The sequence below is a fragment of the Lutra lutra genome, chromosome 16 (assembly GCF_902655055.1).
Source record: "Lutra lutra chromosome 16, mLutLut1.2, whole genome shotgun sequence".
Classification (NCBI taxonomy): Eukaryota; Metazoa; Chordata; class Mammalia; order Carnivora; family Mustelidae; genus Lutra; species Lutra lutra.
In genome coordinates, this window is record NC_062293.1 from 11489892 (window position 1) to 11513189 (window position 23298).

Genomic DNA, 23298 nt, shown 5'->3' on the forward strand with positions numbered 1-23298 from the left:
GCCTGCCTCTCCGTCTACTTGTGATCTCTCTCTGTCAAATAAATAAATAAAATCTTTAAAAAAAAAAAAAAAAGTAAGACTTCATGAATGTAAAATATACGTAAGTAAGCAGACCTAAATACCCAAAGGCATGTACTAAATTTAAACCACAGTATGCTGATCCAGAAATGACATCTCCCATGAAGTCTGGCAAAGTTCTGAGACCAGAGAACCAGTCCATCTGGAATAAAAAGGCACTCTTTTGGCTTTTGATTTAATCTTTTCCTTCCGTTACTCAGTAAACAGATCTGCTACAACTCAATCACACTTCAGGTAAGGATCTGAGGTTCATTCTTTGGAATGGGGTGGAAAACACTGAAAACAAACATTCTTTCAAAACACTAACCCCATAATTCACTCTTGATTTTCATTCTTGCCCACCAGATTCAAAGTTTCTGGGGGTGAAGGGGAAGAAGACAAGAAAGAAAGGAAGAGGGGAAGAAAAACTGATTCATTTAAGGATTTAAATTATTTAATCTTTTTTTATTACTTCACCTACCGTTAAGACAATCTATAACAAAAAGAATAGAGTATATTAGCACACACAGTATAATCAGACTAGTAACCAGGAAACGATACAAAATGGTCCTTTGGCCATCTATACTTTCTAGAGCAGTAGATCTCTTAAATTCACTCACCACGCCCAGAAATAATGACTTCTAAAGCCCTGAATATCAACTAAGACAAACTACACCAATTGTCATTTCTCACATTTTCTTAGATTGCACAAAGAGAAAGCTTTAAATGTGATTAATTTTTAAATTTAGACTTAAAATTCCTTAGATTAAAAACTACAAAAGGGAGTAAGTAAACAGCAAGCCAAATGATTTAAGAGCAAAACTCATTTAGAAAGCACTAAATGTATCTAAATATACATGAATATGATTATATACACATATGAGAACTGTGCAAATTTATGGCATTCTAAATAATTCATTTAAGTACAGTTTTGGCATTTAAACAAAGATCAAATCAAGCTTTAAGCTAATAAGAACATAACTTTTATTTTTAATTTTTTAAATAGAAAAAGGTAGCTAAACACAAAGTTCAAGTCAGAAAACCCTCATTTAATATAGATTATTTTGAAACAAAAGAATTTGTAATAAGGTGGCTTTCTATCTCACGCTGAAATGTAAATAAAACCTCTTTCCCAGATCTATACTCCAAACTTATTAACAACCTAAAACTGTTCAAATCTATGAAACAAATCTATCATGACCAATTTAAATGACCCAGGACAGGGTAGGAGAGAGGATTAATAATCAGAGCCAGTTGCACACAAATGGAAAAAAAATGCTTGCAGTCACTCCCAAATATAACCCCTACATTATATATAAATCATAATGAAAATAAAAGTGCCTAACGTTACAGAATGGTGAAATTTTGTTTAAAAAAAAACCAACAATAATAAAAATAAACTGCTGGGTATCATTGGTGCACATGGAATAATGTAACATATAAGGATGACAAGGTTGGAAAATACTGGAAAACAAGACTCAAAACACAAGTTTTTTACAAAAGAAGTGTGCCATAGAAAATAAACGCTAAATAGAAAAGCAGACCTTTTCAGCAGGATGGCCTTGTAGACCACTCAGAAACAACACAGACACACCCACCCCCACCCCCAACCACCACAAATTCTAGCTGACATAAAAAGGGAAAAAGGGAAAACCAAAATAAAACACTTCTTCCCAAATCTCGTGTCCCAATGAAGTTAGTGGGACAGAGTCCCCAACACTGAACTTTGTCCCCCTGGCATTTCTCCTTTACCAACATCACCTCCATTCTTCTATTGGGACGTCTGTTTCATCTGTCCTGTCTACTCCCAGCCAACTCTGTCTCCAGCAGCCAGCGTTCAGGGAGCACAGGAGAGAATCCTGGAGCCAACTGAAGGACGTCATACATTCAGCCAAGGCTCTAAATTAACCTAGACTGTAGACCTCAAATTCTTACTCCCGATTGAGCATCTGGTGATCAATATTTGGCACTAGCTGGATAAATAAAGTTCTAATCGCAGTATTTGAGCTGAGGCAGACACAATTAAATCAAAACTCAGTATTTGCAGTCTACGATTTGGTTTCAAACTCCAAAGGCAGGCACAGATAGCCACACCCACACGTTTCAGAATTGGAGGAAACACTAACAGGAGACAAACAAAACCAGGCGGATGAGCTTGACAAAAATTCTGTTTAAGAGAAAAAAAAAAACAACAAAAAACAAAACTCAACAGACCATTATCCATCCATAACTAGCAAAAATGGGCACTTTTCCACCCTTAAACTAGTTTAAACACAGGCAGATGTCTTTCTACTATACTAAAATTTTTCTAGATCTGTTTTTCCTAATCCTCAGAGCTTAATGAGAAATCATTTATTCTATAAAGAAACACAGCATATATGGCCACAGTCTAAAATATGCTTATGATAACTGGAAAATCATGTCACTGAAAAAAACAGATCTCGCACTGGGACACCATTACTCTACTCTGCGCGGCGCAGGGACACACCCTCACCGGAAAGCAGGGCACGCACTGCCTAGGTCGAACACTAACACTGCACACAGAGAAGCAGTAACAGCGAGGTCTCCACAGAACTCTTTCTATTTATTTAACTGTGCCTGAGCATTCGATCAATGCTCCAAATTAAAAACGGTGCAATAAAAGCAACTTTGAATAGAAACAGACGAGAAGCTGCGGTACCAGCGGCCACGTGGCGCTGCGAAGAGGAAGAGAAAGCAGTCTGCAGGGGTGAAGCCCAGAAGGGGTGGGGGGGGAGGAAGGAAAGGGAGGCAGAGGAGGCCGATCTCAGACAGACAGAGACACAAAACTGTTGTACTGCTGGATGTTTCGTTTGAGGATATCTGAGCACGGGCCGAGAACACGCTCGAATCTGGGTCGGTCCAGCTTCACGCACTTCAGAGGGCCGCGAGCCACCACCGTAGCGGCGCGAGGGCGGTTCATCAGGAGCGCAATCTCACCTGGCGCGGGGAGAAGACACGGGGGCCGGTGAGCATCGACAGGAAACGACGGCAGTGAGAAAGCAAGGCTTATCTGTCTTAATAACTCAGTAAATTAGGACAAACCACACATCTGCACTTAAAAAACAACAACAACAACAACAACAACTTGGTAGACAGGAGACAATCAGTAACTTGAGTATTAACAGGTTAAAGGCAGGCACTCCAAAATCTCTGAGAGACTGCCATTAAAAAATAAACTTCGGGAGAAAGAGAAAACTAAGACAGACTATGGAGACTATGCTATCTCACTGAAAGGTGACTTAACTACATATTTAGTTCAAGGAAATCCACATACCAAAATAATCAGAAGGCCCCAGTCTTCCCACTTCAACAAACTCTTCATTTTCTGACCGACGCTGCAGCACAGCAGCTGAACCCTACAATACAATCACCAAACAGCAAAACAAATACTTTACAACCAGGGTGACAATGTCCAACACAATTTTGGCTGCTTTGTTAAAAAAATTTAAAAATCCAAAAAAAGGATTCAGCAGCGATTTCAATCTTCCCATCCATATAAAAGACGACTGTGAAGAGTCACACCAGGAGCTGTCAGGCCCCGTCCACCCAGCAGCCCCCATTGGGAGAGTCTCCTCATCATACAGAGAACCCAGAAGGCTCAGACTCAGGTTAGCAAACTGCAGCCAGAGGGCCAGACCCAAGCTCAGTTTTTATAAATAAGATGTTACAAGAAACAGCATACCCATTCATTTACACACTGTCACTTTTGCACTCTAACAAGAGCTGAGTCTTTGCAATACAAACCCGAAGGTTCACAAAAGCCTCGATGACTTCCCAACTGGCCCTTCAGAGAAAGAGTGTGACTCCTGAATTATCCAGTTAGCACCTACTGAGCCACTTTCTTTTTTTTTTTTTTTTAAGATTTTATTTATTTATTTGAGAGAGAGACAGTGAGAGAGAGCATGAGTGAGGAGAAGGTCAGAGGGAGAAGCAGACTCCCCATGGAGCTGGGAGCCTGATGCGGGGCTCGATCCCGGGACTCCGGGATCATGACCTGAGCCGAAGGCAGTCGTCCAACCAACTGAGCCACCCAGGCGTCCCTGAGCCACTTTCACAGAAAATCTGCTCTTTGGCTCTGCTTGGCAGGCAAAAGCAACTGTTACACATTTCCATGAATTGTGAAGATATAAAACATAGTAACTATTACAATTGAAATACCTGCCTTTAATCCTTGTTTGCCAAACAGTCCAAACATAGGATTTTAACAAGGATGGTACAGATCTGTAAGAGTTAAGCTACATGGTTGAGTTTCATTTGGCTTGCATAAGGACTGAGTAGGTCAGAATTTGGCTATTACCTCACGAATAGCCCTTCCAGAATTCTGACTCAAACTCATTTAAAACGTGGTGACTTAGGCGCCTAGGTGGCTCAGTCCATTAGGTGTCTGCCTTCAGCTCAGGTCATGGTCCCAGGGTCCTGGGACGGAGCCCCACATCAGGCTCCCTGCTCAGGAGGGAGTCAGCTTCTCCCTCCCCCACTCCCCTCTCTCTCCCTCTCAAAAAAAATTTTTTAAAATCTTTTTAAAAATAAATAAATGAAATAAAATGTGGTGACCTGGGAGAAAACCAAACAGCAAAACTTCAAAGTGAAAGATAATTTTTAAATAAAACTGTCAGGTATTCTTTTAAAAAAATCAAACTATAAATCAGAATTGGGCCCTTTTTTTCTCTCTTATAATTTTATAATTTTACAAAATCTCTTACAATTTTTCTTTTTTTTTTTTTAAGCATCAAACACAGATACCTTTACCTCTAAAATAATGAAGAACTCATCCCCTGGCTCTCCCTGCACCACAATCTTCTGCCCATCTTCAAACTGAACAGGTTCCAGTGCGTCAGCTACTGTGAGACGTTCCCACTTGTCCAGAGATTCTGAAAGGCAAGATCAAAAGAATTTCTCCATGCTGTCACTGCTAAAAATGTCAAAAAATAAACTACAAAGAGAATCAATAGAACAGCCATGCCCATTCGATATCCCGTGTTACAGATTAAACACGGCACCTCTCTTCAATTACCTCAAATCTCAGCCAGATCCTCCTCTTACTTACAAACGACCCTCAGACCCTTACTTCAGTAGTCCAGTGGCCGTTTTAATTTGTACCAACTGCACTCAATGGTAAAGGAGTTAAAAAAATGTAATCAGTAAGTTTTCCTAATGAACACCATCAATGCAAATCTAACCTACAAGACCCAGAAGTGAGAGTATCATCAACTGTACTCTTCCAAAGGTTCACAGAAATAACTTATCTATTTAAATCCCAAGTTGAATTTACTTATGAAGCCAACAAGGAGAACTGACAGTGATATTAGCTCTCAAAGGCCAAACTGAAACCCAAGTCACAAACTAAATGTAATCCTTTCAGAGAAAGGAAAAATAAGGGAAAAAGTCCATTTGCTCTAACAAAACAATGGCAGAAGACTATTACCTAAGAATCAGCACACACCCCCTCCCAGGGAAGAACAAGTTGTCACCACATCCTAAGGCCACAAAAGAAAATATACACAATTATCTCGAGTTAACCTGCTTTACTCTAAACTTCACAATTCTAGCACTTTTTCAAAGAAAAGTCCAAAAATGGCACCTAATCTTTCTACAGGGAAAAGGCATTCTTAGCAATACTCACTGTCCTGAACCTATTGATAAACTCACCAATGGAGCAAAAGAGACAGACATCACAGGGGGAACAACTACTAGTGTCCACTGTCAAAGGAGGACACTTTTAGCCTCTCTGCCTCTCCTAGAGGAATGTGGAGCACACAAATCCAAGAATCTGCCATTTCTAATTAAGAGGTTTGTCATATACTATCAAATTAAATATGCCATAAAATTACTTCTAACTTAGTCAAACTTCAACTTTGTATCCCACGTGTTTTTCATTACTATTAGCAAAAAAAAAAAAAAAAAAAGAAAGAAAAAGGTGACTTGATAACCAGAGCAGTTTTTATGAAATGCAATAGGTTCTTCTTAACTATCACCAACACTTCAATTTACTGATTCTCTGTGCAATCTTCCAAAACTCACCTAAAATAGATACTTTACTAAGAAACTCCTCATACATCTTCCGCTTTCTCAGAGTGCTTCCCTATAAATGAAAAAAATAAAAGTCATCTCAAAAATGTGTTATCACATAACGCTGTGAGCTAATAAATATTGAGTGTTAAGTAAACTTAAAAAAAAATAGTCAACGCTTGCTGTTGCTTCTTGATACATGATTATTTTTCTTCTGGTTGGTGATGGTAAACCCTCTGTTCAGCTCAATATAAAGCTTAGTAACTCATTCTTCAAAGTAACACCAAGCTGGGGGACCTGAGTGGCTCAGTTGAGTCCGACTCCTGATTTTAGTTCAGGTCATAATGTTGGGGTTGTGAGACTGAGCCCCAGGTCAGGCTCTGTGTGCTGGGCATGGAGCCTGCTTGGGATTCCCTACCTGTTCCTTACCCCTCATCACTCCTCAAAAAAAGGTATAACATCAGGCATATGGCCAAAGAAGGTGCCTAAAATCACCAATTAGTGAAATGCCAAATAAATAATCAGTTCTTAAAAAAAAAAAAAAAAAGTTATATGTGTGACTATAGCTGAACATATTTCCAACCCACGGTTCTTCCCCACAACCCCAACCCTCCACAGAAGTGAGGAAATAAAATTGCTGCCACTTCTAGACCTCCCACCAAAAACAGTGCCATCACCCAAACCTAACCCAGCTGTCTTATCTATGAGGTTAAATACACCTGGGGGAAGGTGAGAGGGAAACATTGTCCTCTGTAATGTTGTCACACGCATGTATATATTTAACTGTCCACACATATTCCCGAAATACACAAAATATTCAGAATACATCCAAGTGCATATTGTCAAACAGCCAGACAGGCACTGCGCAAATTTACGGAAATCACTCAAGAGGACTCATGCCATTAGCTGGCACTTAAATCTACAGCTACTCTATAAATCCACCAAGAAGTTCTCAAAAAGTCTGCCTACATACATCAGCAGAATGTTCCAGTGGCTTTATTATTTTGTTTACTCCTTCAGTGAAAGGGGACATCTGCACTACAGATAAGCCACCCGCAGTTTAGGGAAGCAGATTACTTCTGACTGGCTTTAAGTCACTTTATGCACTTAGAAGTAACACCTATCAAGCTATCTCAGTGCAAAGATAAAGTAAGTAAAGATCGGCAAATGGACAGATTTCCAAACGGGACCTGGCCATTACACAATTGTTTCCTATGCTTTTTCTGGCCAGACATTCATTCTACAAGATCTGGTGATATTACTCAAACACCAGTTACATAGACTGAAATCCTAAATTGTACTCGAAAATCCACGCTGTCTCACCATGAGGATTCTTCTGTAGCTGTCTCGGTCAATTCCCCACAATTTCACATTCGTCTTTGCTTTGACAGTGGCGGCTCTAGGTGTTCCATAGATCAAAGCAAGTTCCCCAAAGCTCCCTCCTTCCCCAACACTGGTTGCCCATTCATTGTTGACATAGACCTAAAACACAAATGACAAAGAATGAGTTTTTTCCAATACACAGCAAACAGAGGACTATTAAAAATCCACAAAACTTTCTAAGGGCGCAGAATCTTGAACTTTGTTTCAAAGAACAGAATATATGTTTTTGAGAAAGCATAGCAAAGCAGTTGCTGTTTGATGGTGAATTAAATAAACCCAGAGTGTCTGTGAATTACCTGGTTTAATTACCAGATAAGAAAAAGGTTCCCATAGGGATGACCAGGACAAAAAGGTAAACAGCATTAACCATCACGTACACTCAGAGTGCTGTGTCACGTAACTGTGCTGAGCATCTCACCTGCAGGAGACACTGAACTGTCTAATAATCCTTGACAGCAGTGCTATTATCCGCATTTCACTTGTAAATAAGACTCACAGAATCGAGAAACCTATACCAAGTCTCAGAGCTAATGACCACGTAAGACTGAGACTCTCCCATCTGTCTTACCACAGAGCACACACAAACACCTCAACCATGACTCCAGCAAGATTTAAACCAAGAGGCACCTGGGTGGCTGCTGGTTCAACGTCTGACTCTTGAGTTCTGGTCGGGTCATGATCTCAGGGTTGTGAGACAGAGCTCCGCATCGGTGCTGGGCATGTAATCTGCTTAAGATTCTCTCTCTCCCTCTTCCCTTCCTCCTCCCCCGACTCTCAAGCATGCGTGCATGCTTTCTCTCTCCAAAAAAAAAACAAAAAAACTAATGTCTAGCTAAAGAAATTATCTTCAGTAGTTTAAAATTTCTCTGTATCATTAAAATATTTAGCAAAAGATGTTGATGGAATCTGACATGTAAGAGTTATACAGGCCCTTCAGAAACTCTTAATAGTAATAAATATCAGCACATTAACTTCTATAATAATCAATATTTTTTGCTATTATTAAATCTTACATCCATCTCTCCTTGATCAATCACATAGAAGTTATCACCTTCGTCACCTAAAAGAGAGTAAAAATGTCAGATGTGCGATATAAATTAAAGAAACATATATCAGAACTACCAAATTAATGTAAAATAACAAATAAACTTATTTTATACAGGTGATGAGAGAAAGTGTGTTATAAATTAACATAACCTTTCAGGGGAAAAAAAGTCCAGTAATATGTTTTTAAAGCCATAAAACTGATCAATTTTTTTAGTCATCTCCTAGTGAAGAATATCTCTGGGGAAAAAAAAAGCTACATGTGTACAAATATTTTAATTGCTACGTCATTTGTAACAACAAAACAAGAAACAACTCAGAAAGTAACAAAACATCAGACTGTCACTAACCTGGAAAAGACATGGATTATGGAGACCCATAATGAAAATATTCAAGAATAAATTTTAAAAGGCTAGGGCAGGGAGGGGGACAGGCAGATACCCATAAGGTTAGACCCATGTCCATATACAGGGCAAAATAGTTGAGAATCAGTAGAAGCCCCAGAACCTTATAAATAGATGGGCTGTATGATTAAGAATGCAAATGCTCTGCTACTTCCTACTTTATTTTACTCTGTAAGTGTTTAATAACGAATATAAAGGATATATGGAAGACAAATGGTTCTGAAATCCCACACGACATTCAAAATTAAAATGTAAGAATATTTTTTAAGAGTTAGTATAAACAAAACTGTATCAGATATTAGAAAACTGGTAGTCCTTTAGGGAAACTGTACCTTTTAGTTCAAAGGATTTTAACTTAAAAAAAAATAGGATCACTTAGTTTGATCATATGACTTTTGTCATTTTTCTGATGTGGTGTATGATATTGATTGATTTGTGAATACTGACCCATCCTCACATTCACAGAATAAATCCACCTGATTGTGGTGAACAGTCTTTTTAATGTACTGCTTCAAGCTATTACTTTGTTTAGGATTTCTGCAACTACGTTCTCAGTGAGATTGGACTATAGTTCTCTCTTTTGGTGGTGTCTGTCTGGTTCTGGTATCAGGGTAATGCTGGCCTTATAGCATGTATTTGGAAGCTTTTCTTCCTCTTCTACTTTTTGGAATAGTTTGAGGAGGTATGAACTCTACAGGGAACATACCTCAATATATTCAAGGCCATATATGAAAACCCACAGCTAAGCTAACATCATACTCAATGGTGAAAAACTGAGAGCTTTCCCTCTGAGGTCAGGAACATGACAAGGATGTCCACTCTCACCACTTTTTCTAACACAGTACTGGAAGTCCTAGCCACAGCAATCAGACAAGAGAAACAAATGAGGCATCCATATGGGTAAAGAAATTTAAACAGTCACTATTTGCAGATGACACAATATTATACACAGAAAATCCTAAAGACGCCAACAAAAAACTATCAGAAATAATAAATGAATTCAGTAAAGTGGCAGGATACAAAATTAAAAGCCAGAAATAAATAGCCTTTCTTTACAGTAATAACAAAGAGGGAAGAGAAATTTTAAAAACACCATTTACAACTGCACCAAAAAAGAATAAAATACCAAGGAATAAACCAAAGAGGTGAAAGAGCTATACTCCAAAAACTATAAAACACTAATGAATGAAATTGAAGATGACAAAAACGAAGATATTTCATCATAGACTGGAAGAGTTATGTTGCTAAACTGTCCCTCCTACCCAAAGCAATCTAGAGCCTATCAAAATACCAACACAGTACTCTTCACAAAACTAGAACAAGTAATACTAAAATCTGTATGGAACCAGAGATAATCCCAAATAACCAAAGCAATCCTGAGGAAAAAAACAACAAAGCTGGAGGTATCACAATACCAGATAGATTCCAAGATACACTACAAAGCTGCAGTGATCCGAATAGTATGGTACAGCAAAAAAAGGGACACATCTATCAATGGAACAGAAGTGAGAGCCCAGAAATAAACCCAAAAGTATATGACCAACTAATCTAGGACAAAAGAAGCGAGAATATATGCTGCGGGAAGGACAGGTTCTTCAAAAAATGATGCTGGGAAAACTGGACAGCTACATGGAAAAGAACGGAAGTGGACCATTTTCTTACACCATACACAAAAATAAACACAAAATGGATTAAAGACCTAAATGTGAGACTTGAAACCATAAAAATCCTGTAAGAGAGTGTAATATAGGCAATAATTTCTCTAACATTGGCTATAACAACATTTTTCTAGATATGTCTCCTAAAGCAAGGGACTACATCGAAATAAAAAGCTTTTGCACAGCAAAGGAAACCACTAACAAAAAAAACAATCTACCGAACAGGAGAAGATATGTGCAAATCATATATCCAATAAGGGGTTAATATCTGAAATACATTAAGAACTTATAAACTCTACACCAAAAAAGATACAATCTGATTAAAAAATGGGGTAGGGGATCTGAACAAACATTTTCCCAAAGACATATACAGGCTCATGAAAAGATGTTCAACATCACTAATCATCAGGGAAATACAAATCAAAACCACAATGAAGTTTCATTTAATACCAGTTATAATAGCTAAAATCAAAATGACAAGAAATAAGAAGTGCTGGGGAGGATGCAGAGAGAAAGGACCCCTCATTGCACTGTTGGGGGGAATATAAATTGGTACAGCCACTATGGAAAAGATATGGAAGTTTCTCAAAAAATTAGGGACGCCTGGGTGGCTCAGTCGGTTAAGCTGCTGCCTTTGGCTCAGGTCATGATCCCAGGGTCCTGGGATCGAGTCCTGCATCGGGCTCCTTGCTCAGCAGGGAGCCTGCTTCTCTCTCTGCTCTGCCCGCTTGTGTACTTGCTCGCACCGCGTGCGGGCGCTCTCTCTCTCTGACAAATAAATAAATAAGTAAAATCTTAAAAAAAAAAAAAAAAACTAAAAATAGAAATACTATGTAATCCAATAATCCCACTACTGGGTATTAACCAGAAAAAAATGAAAACACTAATTTGAAAAGATATATGGACCCCTATTATTTACTGTAGCATTGTTTACAATAACCAAGATATGGAAGTAACCGAAGCGGCCATCAGTAGATGAATGGACAAGGAAAACTTGGTGTATATACACAATGAAATATTATACAACCATAAAAATGGATGAGATGGTGCCATTTTAAACAGCATGGATGGACCCAAAGGGTACTATGCTAAGCAAAATAAGTCAGACTGAGAAAGATAAATACCGTATGATTCCACTCCTAAGTGGAATCTTAAAAAAAGAAAAAACCAAAAGCAAACACACACACCTACAAATGAATAAACAATCAAAAAGCAGAATCAGGTCTATAAATACAGAGAACAAACTGATGGTTGCCAGAAGAGAAAGGTGGTGGGGAGTTGGGCAAATGGGTGAAGGGGAGTGGGAGGTACAGGCTTCCAGTTATGGAATGAATAAATCATAGGAATAAAAGAGACAGCATAAAGAATACAATCAACAATACTGTAATACTGATAAAGGAACAGATGATACCATAAATGCGGTGAACACAGCATCATGTATAAACTCGTCAAACCACTAAGTTGCACACCTGAAACTAAAATAACACTGTGTGTCAACTACACTCACAGAAAAAAAAAAAAGGAAAGAAAGAAAAAGAAATAGGAAAATCCAGAAGACAGAAGAAAATGGTAGACTGAAGGAGGAACACCAACTTCCCGCAGCACTACAGGACACAGGGGAGCAGCCCTTACCTTGCTGAATAACAGTCTCTCCAGCAATAAAGGAAACCGGAAACATGGCATCAAAAATATCACTGCAAGAGAGAGAAGGCCTTAAGTTACACCCCATCTGCATCTTCTACGGATTGCAAACATTAACTTAAGACTTAAGGCTCCCAGATTTTCAGCCTGGACTGTCCTCAGGAAAACAATTATTAAGAGTCTTAAAACTTGCAACAATGATGCGACTAGTGTGGGGACACAACTGTACTGAAATAATAAAGAACATGCACGTACCTTCTCTCATTATCATCAAGATGAGAAAAGAGCACATTCTTCTCAATGGCTTTGGCCAAAGCAGCCATCGTCTTATAATCTTTTGGTATAACCTAGAAAAGCACAGAAGGTCCAGTAACAATTCCATAAATCAAAAGCAGAGCATGTTTGAACACGCATTTCAACTGAATGTCAAGATACATTACAGTATTTAAACAAGACCGCTTTGTGTTAAGTATTTAACACAACACACTTGTAATATCTTTGATCTATAAAGTACTCAATACTTTATTCAATATTAAAGTACTCAATAAATACTAATTAATCCCCTTGCCTACAACCAAGCCTGTATTTAAAGGCTGGTGTTTGGGTTCCAGTCAACAAATAAACCATCAGCACCTTAACCAAGGTCACTATTCTGAGGCAGCACTAAGCATTTTATGACACAGCCATTTCTTAACCGTGATCACGTACTACTAGCTGGTAAGCCTCTTGCCAGCACAATTCTCTTCCCCACTTGATTTAACACCATAACTCGAAATGGATGGCTAACTCTAAAGAAAAGTCAAAAGGATGAAACTTAGAGGATAAAAGGTTAAAAATCACAATATGAATTATAAGATGTCAAAAAACCAACCAGGACCCAAGAGAAAAAAAGAGTACTGCCTGCTTCTTCTCCTGCAACCTCACGCGGGAAGGAAACCCCCCCCTCCCAACGCCATGACTCACCGTCTGACCATCACGGTTAGTTACTTGCTCGTTATTACAGCAAGCCTGTTCGCCAGTACCCAAGAAATGTGAAGGGTGAAGCACAGCCCATCCTGTCCGCGCATTACTCTTCAAAACAGCACTAGCATTCGCCCACGGAGCTGACTACCGCGGGGTCCTGGACAAGCCTCCCCAGGGCGTGGGCGGCAAGCCTACCTTTCTAACGTAGGACGCAGCATCTTCCTCCGTGTACACTTCCGCGCTGATAGCACCGCGGCGCCTCCGGCCCTTAACCACTGGGTTGGGTGGAGGAGGAGAGATTTCATCCTCCCTCGAATCTGCACGGGAGCTTGCTTTCTGCAGATTCTGAATCTGTTTTGCCTCCTCCTGGAAAAAAAAAAAAAAAAAAAAATTTGCCGGTTTATAAAATGAGCTCGTTCAGGATGTAAATCTGGTATTCTCCTATCCCAGTAAGAAACAATCTCCGTCACTTCAAATCTCTTCCTCTATTACCGATGTGAAAGGGGGAAATGCCAATTCCAAATGCAAAAACAGTGAGTCAAGTTTGAAAAGAGATACTCTGAAAGGACATACTTTTTCCTCAGACAGTAACAGATACTATACTTTATAATGAAAAGCCATTAATATAGACACAACCCACAAATATAAAATGAGACACTTGTTATAGTAACAGATTGACAACAAAGCTTTATAATGTACACAATAGTAACAAAACTGAAAACAAAATCTTGGGGATTTGTATGCTGCTACAGACAGCACGAAGCATGAACCCCGCCCCCAAACATACACACACACACACTAGAAGCATATTACCTAGAAATAACCACTAAGCTACAGCAAAGTGATACAAGAATGTTGGGGTTACTGGATTATTTCATTAACTCAGGAAGGAGTCTCTAGATCTGCCATGTCAAGTCTATGCTAGGAAAAGTGTGTCAAAACTAACAGGAAAGAGTCCCAAGCCTGTGGAATTTATATTCTTGCTGGAGTCTCAAAGAGAAACAATGAAATGATGTGATGGTAACTAAGAATTTAAATAAGATTAGATCTACCAATACTTCTCCTAGAGAACTGGAAGCCTTCTTTATTATCAGAGTTTATAACAAAATTAAAACCAAGAGAAGTTTGTCTTCAAACTCATTAAACCAATTCATATAAAAACTGAAATAAACTCTAACATTCTTATTTTTCAGATCTAGGGCTTAGAAATTCCTCTTAACTCTGCAGTAAAGAATGAGTTGTTATGCCTCATATAAATAAGATTATGTTCTCTACTATACTCTCATTCATTTAACTCATTCTCCAGTATTTCTAAACCATCTTTCAAATTGTAAATGAACTTATTAGCATTCACTGATAATTTCAAAAAACGTTTTGATAAAAAAATTTATTTTTAATTTCTTTTAAATTAAAAGAAGGGTGCCTGGGTTCTCAGTTAAGCGTCAGACTCTTGGTTTTGGTTCAGGTCATAATCTCCAGGGTGTTGGGCCGAGCCCCTCATGTGGGCTCCCTGCTCAGCCACAAATTTGGTTCCCCTTTCTCTGTGCCCCTCCCCTGGTTTGTGCACAAGCACTCTCTCTAATAGTCTTTTTAAAAAAAACTTATAATAATAATAAAAGAAATTAAGATGCTTACTTTTTCTCCTACATGGTATTTAGCCCTGCTTTAGGCATCAAGACAAAGGAAAGAACTTATACATGCAGCAACAAAGTCTAGGATGATAACCATTAAGGTATTAATGATGTTAGTTTCTATTAGTAAAATCATGCCTGATTTTTATTCTTTTCTGGAAGGAAGATTTGGATTTATTTTTTTCTCTTTTCTCTGGATTTTCTAATTTTCAAATTAAGAAAAAGAAACCACCGTTAAGAAAAACATATAATAAAACACTTAATATATTTGTCTACTTAATTACAAATGCATTCACTTCTTTTTTTAAAGGATATTTATTTATTTTTATTTATAGAGAGTGAGCGTGCGCGTGGGCACACAAGCAGAGGGGAAAGGCTGAGGGACAGGGAGAGGGAGGCTCCCCACTGATCAGGAAGCCCAATGCAGGGCTCAATCCCAGGCTCCTGGAATCGTGACCTGAGCTGAAGGCAGACACTTAAGCAATTAAAGCTACCCAGGCATGCCTGAGTTTACTTTTTGACCAAATAATCCATTAATTCTACTTCTGGAAATTTATTTCAAGATATGGATAGATACACACAAAGTTATTCATCGTATCGTTGTTTATAATAGCAAAACAGTGGAAACAAAAAGATCTTCAGTGGAGTGATTAAATAAACTATAGTCTACCCATACAATGGAATGCCATGCACCTGTTGGGAAAGTAAGCCGCTCTTTTATAACTGAATTTGTAGGTAAATGCCTTTATATAATCTATGGAAAACTGGCTACATTCAAGGAAGACAATGGAGTGGGAAGGAGACTTTTTAAAATATTTTATATATTATTATATAATAATGTATAATTTGTACATATATAAAACATACCTTACATATTATATGCTATGTTAACACATAAATAGAAAATGCAGTATATTGCATATATTCCATCCTATTTTATTGTCATACCCTCTGTACCTGTAAAATTCTGAACCATGTGCAAATATGTAACCAATATTTTAAAATACATTTTTCAGAAAACTCACTTCACTTTCCAATGTTGGTGATGCCAACACCAGTAAGATTCTCCCATTTCATACTCTAAAACTGTAGCTATAGCTGTAAAAGTCCAGTTTCCCCAAATTTAGTTGAAGACCATAAGTAAAACACATTCTACCCCTCAAAACCAGGCACTGGCATTTCATAAAAATTTCATGAAAAATTACACAAATAACATCTCATTTGGAACTACACCTAAATGAATTTTTAAAATAACTTTCAAGTACTGAAAGCATGGTGATTTTTAACTGTTTCATGGATTATCTTTAAACGGCAATCAGATACAACCTCATCTTGACCACTCAGAGCCATTAACTGAGATCACATTCTAGTACAGATTAGGATACATTTTTATATCCTTTTTCTTGCCGTTGTCATTCGGCTGTCAGTCTCTTCCCTCTTTAGTTGTCCCACTTATTAAAACAAAAGCAATAAAAAAAAAACCCAAAAAACAAAACAAACTAGATACCGGCACTTCTGAAGTTCTAGAGATCTAAGTTCACACTCCCCTCAACACTCACTTAACATGTTCCCAACAATTACTTGTTCCCTCTCCGCCACTGCCATCCCACTCGACCCTGCAGATGAAATGAATGTCCAAATGGACTTGGGGCTTGGCCATATGACTTGCCTTGGCCATGGAATATAAGCAGACGTGCCACACTGTGTCCCCTTCTATGGTCTGCCCCCTCAAGCTTCTGGTCCCTCCCTGCCTTGACAATAGCGTGCTCTATAGAGCGACTGCTCCTTCCACTCAGCCCCAGAACAAGACCTGTGGAGTCAAGAGGGCAAGATGGGCTGAGCCCAGAAGGGCTACACATGACACAGAAATAAGGTCTTTTGTAGTGAGCCACTGAAACTGGGGGGGCGGGCTGTATGCTGCCACAATAAGGTCTAACTCTACACTGCAAGACCACAGCCACATTACTTCATGTCTTAGTTGTACCTTCTACCTCTCAAAATGGTGGTGATCACCTACCTCACACATTTGAAATAATGAGTATGTGTGTATGCAAAGCACTTCAGACAGTACCTGGCCCATAGGAGACACTCAGTGGACACAGCTATTAAAATTCCTCTGATCTATCAGACAGGCAAGGTGCCAATATATGAGGAAATGAGAATTTAAATTCCAGGAGAAAGCCTGAAGCAAAATGCAGACACTTTCAATGGACCAAGTGTGACTTTTTTGGCACATTTCTTATTGAGTAGCTGAGGGTACATGACCCATGGCTAACACAGGAAAGGAGGTGACAAGAACGTGATTGTATATTTTCAGACATATAAACCTAACACCTAATGTACAGAACAATGATCTGCTGAAAAGCCGAAAATCTGGTTGCTTGAAAGTCCAGATAGCAACATTCAAGCCCTGCTAAAGGAATATGTGCGAGTGAATCAAGACCCTTGAGTTACAGGAAAGAGTATGTTCAGCTCTGACTTTTGTTAAAAGGTAGAGGAGCCAAACAAAACACGTTAAATCTAAAAATCCCATGTGCAAAAAAACTATTTAATAATGATTTCTTGCTTTCCCTGCTGGTTAGTGCTTAAACAGCGCTACAGTAAGTCCAGGCTTTGAAACTAGCACCACACATTCAACACTCCCTATAAAAAGACACACACTTAATGTCTCACCAACTTCATTCCCTCATTTAATGGTTTCTATTGATGTCCGAAGCGAAGAGGGATCACCTTACAGTGACCCATTTCAGGACCAGATCTCCAGGAACACACTTTATTTCAAAACAGGGAACGCCCACTGAAGCCTGGCTCTACAGTATTTCACCAACTCTTTGGAAATTGCTTAAAAAGGAGAAAACCAGACTTTCTACCACAATTCTAAGACAGCAAGGCTACATTTATGGGGGCTGAATAGTTGTTTTTTGTTGTTAATTATTTTAATCATGGGACTAAACACCAATTTTAACAAACAGCCTTTCAAGAAAACAGTAGCAAATGTCTGATCAGGGAGCTACCAAACATTTTTTAAATCCTAGTATAAACAGATTCTTTCCATAATAAAGTATGCTACTTAAAAGATTCTCCAGGGGCGCCTGGGTGGCTCAGTGGGTTAAGCCGCTGCCTTCGGCTCAGGTCATGATCTCAGGGTCCTGGGATCGAGTCCCACATCGGGCTCTCTGCTCAGCAAGAAGCCTGCTTCCCTCTCTCTCTCTCTCTCTGCCTTCCTCTCCGTCTACTTGTGATCTCTCTCTGTCAAATAAATAAATAAAATCTTTAAAAAAAAAAAAAAAAAAGATTCTCCAAACAGAGCGGATGTATTACAAACATTTCTATTATACAATTAGATAATTAATGATCATATACCTAAGAAATGCATCCCAATTGGTTCATAATTATTATGAACCACATCAAAACTTCAATATGTATAAGAAAACCTGTGAACTCACCTCGTTGATTCACAAAAAAACAAATGAAACTACTCAAAATATTTAACGTTCCAGACTTTCTCATTCATCATTTCTTAAGGGAAGTGAACTGAAGCATTGCTCTTGATTATCATTTTGCTTAGAAAAGCATAGACTATATGCTTAGATCACAGTGACATACACACAATGAGGATGAACAAAGAATAAAAACTGAATTAATTTTTTTTCAAGAGGAATCACGTCCTGACCGAAACTGTAAATAAAGTAAAATTCTGACAACCATCAATCTTAACATCTCTGCCTTAGAGTGGACTCATCTGAGATAAATTGGTATCTGTACTAATATGGACATCTCTAATTCAGAATTTCTGATGTGTCAATCAGAAACTGGACTCAAATGCTTCATTACATTGGTTTTAAAAGGTGAGATAAGGTTTACCTGGTTTACTTGTTTTGCTGAAGCATTCACTGCTTTCAAGTACTGTGGAATTTCTTGTCATACAACTGCTACTTCTGATCAACTGTATCTAATTAGTTATTTTAATCAATTTTAGGGATTAAAATAGTTACAAGGAACTACGTGCAGAAGCCCTCTGTTACCCAACTAAACTTAGCATATGGGTTTGTTTTCTGATAAATTCTACTGATCACAAAGTTAAAAGTCACTACAAATGCCTTAACTGCATTTCTTTTTGGAAATTCTGTTTTAGATTTCTTATTTGGTCAGAATTCCTTTTCTGCCAAATGGTACAGATTAACGACATTCTACAGCATCACCTTTAACAATTGCCAGGGTCATCTTCTCCCCCCATTTATTTTTACCTTCTCCAGCCTCTCAAAGTATTCCCTGAGGAATGCCATGGGTCTCTCGGGTCGGGCAGTGCACAACTGCACAATAGAATCCTTGAGCAGCGCCTGAATGTTGTGCTTCTGGACATAGAGCTCGCATTCCCGGAGGCTGCGCTCCTCCTCGCTGGCGGCGGTGCTGCCAGACGCCATGGTTCTCTACGAGGAAAAAACACACACATGCTTGTGTGAACTATTTATAAAGAGCAAATGCCAATTTGGCTTTTGGCTTAATAAATTCATCAGCCAACTGATTCACAAGGACTTTTTTTTTTTTCTAAGAAGATTTTTTTTTTTCAAACACGGAAGTGGGGGCTCAGGGATAAAATACGTCGGAAAGCAGCATTCTCCCAAAGAAGGGTTTCACTTCTTCTTTGCCGCAGGCAGCAACAGTAAAAGGCAAGAACTTGAGCTCCTGGGAGGAAGTATGAGCCACTATCCCCTACAGAGGTGAACTGCTGAGGAGTGAGGCCCTTAAGGGAATTTCATTCAGTTCTCCCCCTGCAAAAGAAATCATGATGACGTAGGAAGTGTGTAAACGGTAAACAGGACAGAGAATTACAAGGGCACACAAGCCGGCTCCAAGTGAAAGCAAGTAAGCACAATGAAGAGCATCTGACATTCCCTGTATGTACCTCCTATCGGGGGGGGGGGGGGAGTGTCCTACTGTCACCCAGCAAACCACTGGAGCAAAGGATCTGATTAGCCAACTACAAGCGTAATCAAAAATTTTAAAAACAAAAAAGGAACCCCCAGTGAGTTTTAAAAGCAGTCTTTTATTCCAGACTCTTCTATAAAATTCCAGCCCTAAATAACAGCACACTAACACACTGGTAAGAGAAAAAAAATCCTTAACAGGAAAAAAATAAATAAATAATCAAAACAAAGCAAACAAACAAAAAAAAACCTTACCAAGTAAATCATAAAAGATTTGGACAGGTAAATGTCAAAACATTTTTTCAGCTGGACAGAAAAATGCTAGAATAGGTTAAATTTTAAACTTACATGAAGATTCAACAGATAAACTGCATTTAATGAATTTTAGAGGATTCAAACTACCTTGATATAAGGTAAAATAAGTTGAAATAGAAGAGTGAGCAGCAGACTTTACCCTGGAATTAAAAACATAATAATTTAACAGTCATAAATTATCTTCCTTCCAACTTCTAATTATTAAGCAACTGAGATTAGAAAATAAAAGTGAGGTCCTCTCCCCCTAACTGAATTCAATACACATCAGTCTTTTTGAAATACAATGCACTCAAAATCAGAGATGAAACCGTAAATTTGAAAGAAAAAAGATATAAAATACCAGAGTCAAAAGCCGGAGTGCTACACTGTTACTAATTTTGTTTTGACAACTTTCATGATAAAGGTGATAACAGACTAAAAGACCATGAGAAAGTCTGTAGCTCCCTGACAAGCATCTAAACTAAAAGCCACAAAAAAAGAATCATGCTACTTCAAAAATATACAATCAAAAAAAAAAAAAAAAAAAAGAAAAGAAAAAAAAAAAGCTTCATTTACTTTAGATTTATACCACTTTTCCAGGTCAGACAATCCTATGAACTGATAATCCACTTCAGTAGAATTTTCTGCATTTCAAATACCAAAGCCCACCAAGAACAATGATAAATCAGATCTTTCATGCTTCAAAATACTCAGACGTATTTCAGGAATACCAATACATTTATTCAACTGATCAGAGAAACCGTTCAGGTTTTGGGCTGGTAGAAATGAGAGAACCGTGTCTAAGAAGTGAAACTGGCTTTTTGTTTGAAACAAAATTATGTGTTAAAAAAGAACACATTGGTTTCTTAAGGCAGCACCTTAACAAAAAATGCCCCAAGATTAACGCAGTCATCATGTGAACCCCTTAATCCAAACTTAACAGATTTAATACTTTTAATCGAATATACCTAGATGAACTCCGTACTTGTTCATAAAACTAAAGAGCCCAACATTTTAGCTTCTCCCCAACCCAAAAAATTATTTAACTACTTTCAAACTTCACTGCATTGCATCTACTCATAAGAAAACAACTCAGATCTTTTCTTTTGTAAATTCAATTGCGATACAAATCAGTTGCAGAGGGATTTCACGCGAGGAAATATCTAGCACACTTTCGAGAAACGTGCTGATTCAGACGGCAGCCCCTCAGACCTGCCAGGAACACCTCCTCCGGTCAGAAAGACCAGTCTCTTGAGAACCTTTCAGAGTAGCGGTTTGGTATCTCACCTGCACTGCGCTGCAGGGGTTAAGAGGTACCACGTACTTATTTTCGAGAGGAAGGACAGCAGAGTGCCCTTCACTTCACACCTGCCACAGTCATGGCTACAAAACGAAGAAGGGAGGCCTATCCTTCCTTCATCCTCCTCTAGTCGGAAGGCCACAATGGTGGCGAAAAGACGGGGTAACGGGGGGAGGGGGAGCAGATCGGGAAAAGGGAGGTGAACAGGGACAAAAAGAAATTTAGGAGGCAGGCTGAAATCACGGGGATGGGGGTGGGATGGGGGTGGAATCCCACGAAGGAGAGGCGAAGCCCCTGCTGGAGATGACAAGGAGACACTCTAGAAAGAAAAACGACAACAGCCGAGTCTCAACACCAGCCAGCAGGGCTGGGGAAAACGATGGCGGATTCCAGTAAAATCGGACTGATGTCCTTCAGGAAATGGGGGAGGGCGAGCGAAGAGGCCGCTGCGCGCGGGGGCAGAGGCGGCAGGGGCGCGATGGCCGCAGAGGGCCGGGGGCCCGAGCGCCGCGGAGCGCGGGGAGGGCGCACGGCCCGGGCAGCCGGTGAGCCCGGCACCGGAGCAGCCCCGGCGGCCTGGGGGCCTCGGGGCCGCGGACTCGGGGCGGGGGGCGCGGGCCGGGGCGTGAGGCCTGCGGGGAGGCGCCCGCCGGGGCCGGGGAGGGGCAGGGGGTGCGGCCGTCCCCCTGCAGGTCGCTCCCCGTGACGCCATCTTGGATCGGTCCAACGCCCCCGAACGGGTGGCGGGGCGACGAAGCGGGGCGCGTCGGGGCTCCCCACCGACCCCACTCACCTGGGGACGGGCGGCGGCGGACACGGGGCAGCAGGCGCGAGGCTACGGCTAGCTGAGCTGTCCCGGCGCTTCCCTCCCAGCCCAGGTCTACTCTGCGATAGCGGCTCGGCGGCGGCTCCACCGGAAACGACCCTGCCGCAGCCAATCAGCGCTCGGCTGCTGACGTCAATGCGCCTCGCTCTGGCCAGAGCCGTCGCCTTGGCAACCTTAAAGGCGCGGCGGCCCGAGCTCCCCTTCCGCCCCTCCACGCCCTAGAATCGTTCTTCTGCTCTTCTTTCCCTCTAACCTCGTCCCTATTCTCAGCCCTTTCCTCTCGGCCGCCTCTCATCCTTTGCACTCTCTCCGGCCCGGCGTTGCCCCCTTACCAGTTCCGCCCTGGACGCCGCAGGTCCCCTTTATTCTTCCTTCCGCTCTTCGCCCCTTGTCGGTGCGGCTGTCGGGAGCCCCCGGCTCTCCGCGGCCCCTCGCCTCCCGGCCTCACTCCGCCCCGCTCTCGCTCCGGCCTTTCTCCCTCGCAGCCTCAGCCTTCTTCTCTCCCTCCCTTTTCAACCCCCACCCCCTCCTCCCCCCAGCCGGGCCGACCCACGTGGGGCGTCTCGGATGACAGGTGGGCGACTCCGCCCGGCGGCCCCCGCAGGGGGAGGACGCGGAGCCGGGGTGGGAAGATTCCTGCCGTTTCCAGGCCCAGGAGGAGGCGGCGGCCCCGGCGGATCTGCGGCAGCTGCGCCGCGGGCCGAGCGCGGGCGGGTGCCCAGGATGCGCACGCCCGGCCGCGCATCCTGTGCCCGGCCTTCTCCTCGCCCGCCTCCGGGCTCGGGCCCGCCATCCGGTCCAGGAAATCCGAGCCCTGCCAAGTGTCTGCTTGGCCGATCGGGCCGCTCTCCCCTCCCGGGGTGCTGTGGCCAACGGAGGCCTCAACGTCCCTGTGGGCCCCAGACACTGCAAAGGACTTGTCAGGGTACTTGTAGAACCCGAACTGCCCCCCATCAGGACGCCTGACCCGGCATGGTGACCAGTACAAAGGGAGCAGATAGGTGCATCCCCCTCCGTGAACCCACGAGAAATCCCAGCTGCCTGCAAAAACCACTCATCAAGGATGATTCGGATTCGAGGGGGCTGAAAAGGCGGCTCCTTTACCGCTTCAGCCATGTTTTCCTTCGGGGTATCTGCCC

At 40.9% G+C, this 23298-nt stretch overlaps 1 protein-coding gene across 2 annotated transcripts; it reads right to left on the reverse strand.

Moving 5' to 3' along the window:
- Positions 1 to 501: 501 nt before the first annotated feature.
- PRKAR1A (protein kinase cAMP-dependent type I regulatory subunit alpha) lies at positions 502 to 22630 on the reverse strand. Of its 2 annotated transcripts, none has more exons than XM_047706841.1 (11): positions 22492 to 22630; positions 19059 to 19241; positions 13376 to 13546; positions 12473 to 12564; positions 12209 to 12270; positions 8484 to 8530; positions 7411 to 7569; positions 6100 to 6160; positions 4828 to 4949; positions 3353 to 3434; positions 502 to 3015 (listed from the first exon to the last, which is right to left on the reverse strand). In XM_047706841.1, the coding sequence occupies exons 2-11, from the start codon at positions 19233 to 19235 to the stop codon at positions 2843 to 2845; spliced, it is 1146 nt and encodes a 381-aa protein (XP_047562797.1). In that variant the 5' UTR covers positions 19236 to 19241; positions 22492 to 22630; the 3' UTR covers positions 502 to 2842. The 2 variants fall into 2 exon arrangements, with proteins under 2 accessions (XP_047562797.1, XP_047562796.1); XM_047706840.1 differs by lacking the exon at positions 22492 to 22630 and adding an exon at positions 22127 to 22275.
- Between the last annotated feature and the right edge of the window lie 668 nt (positions 22631 to 23298).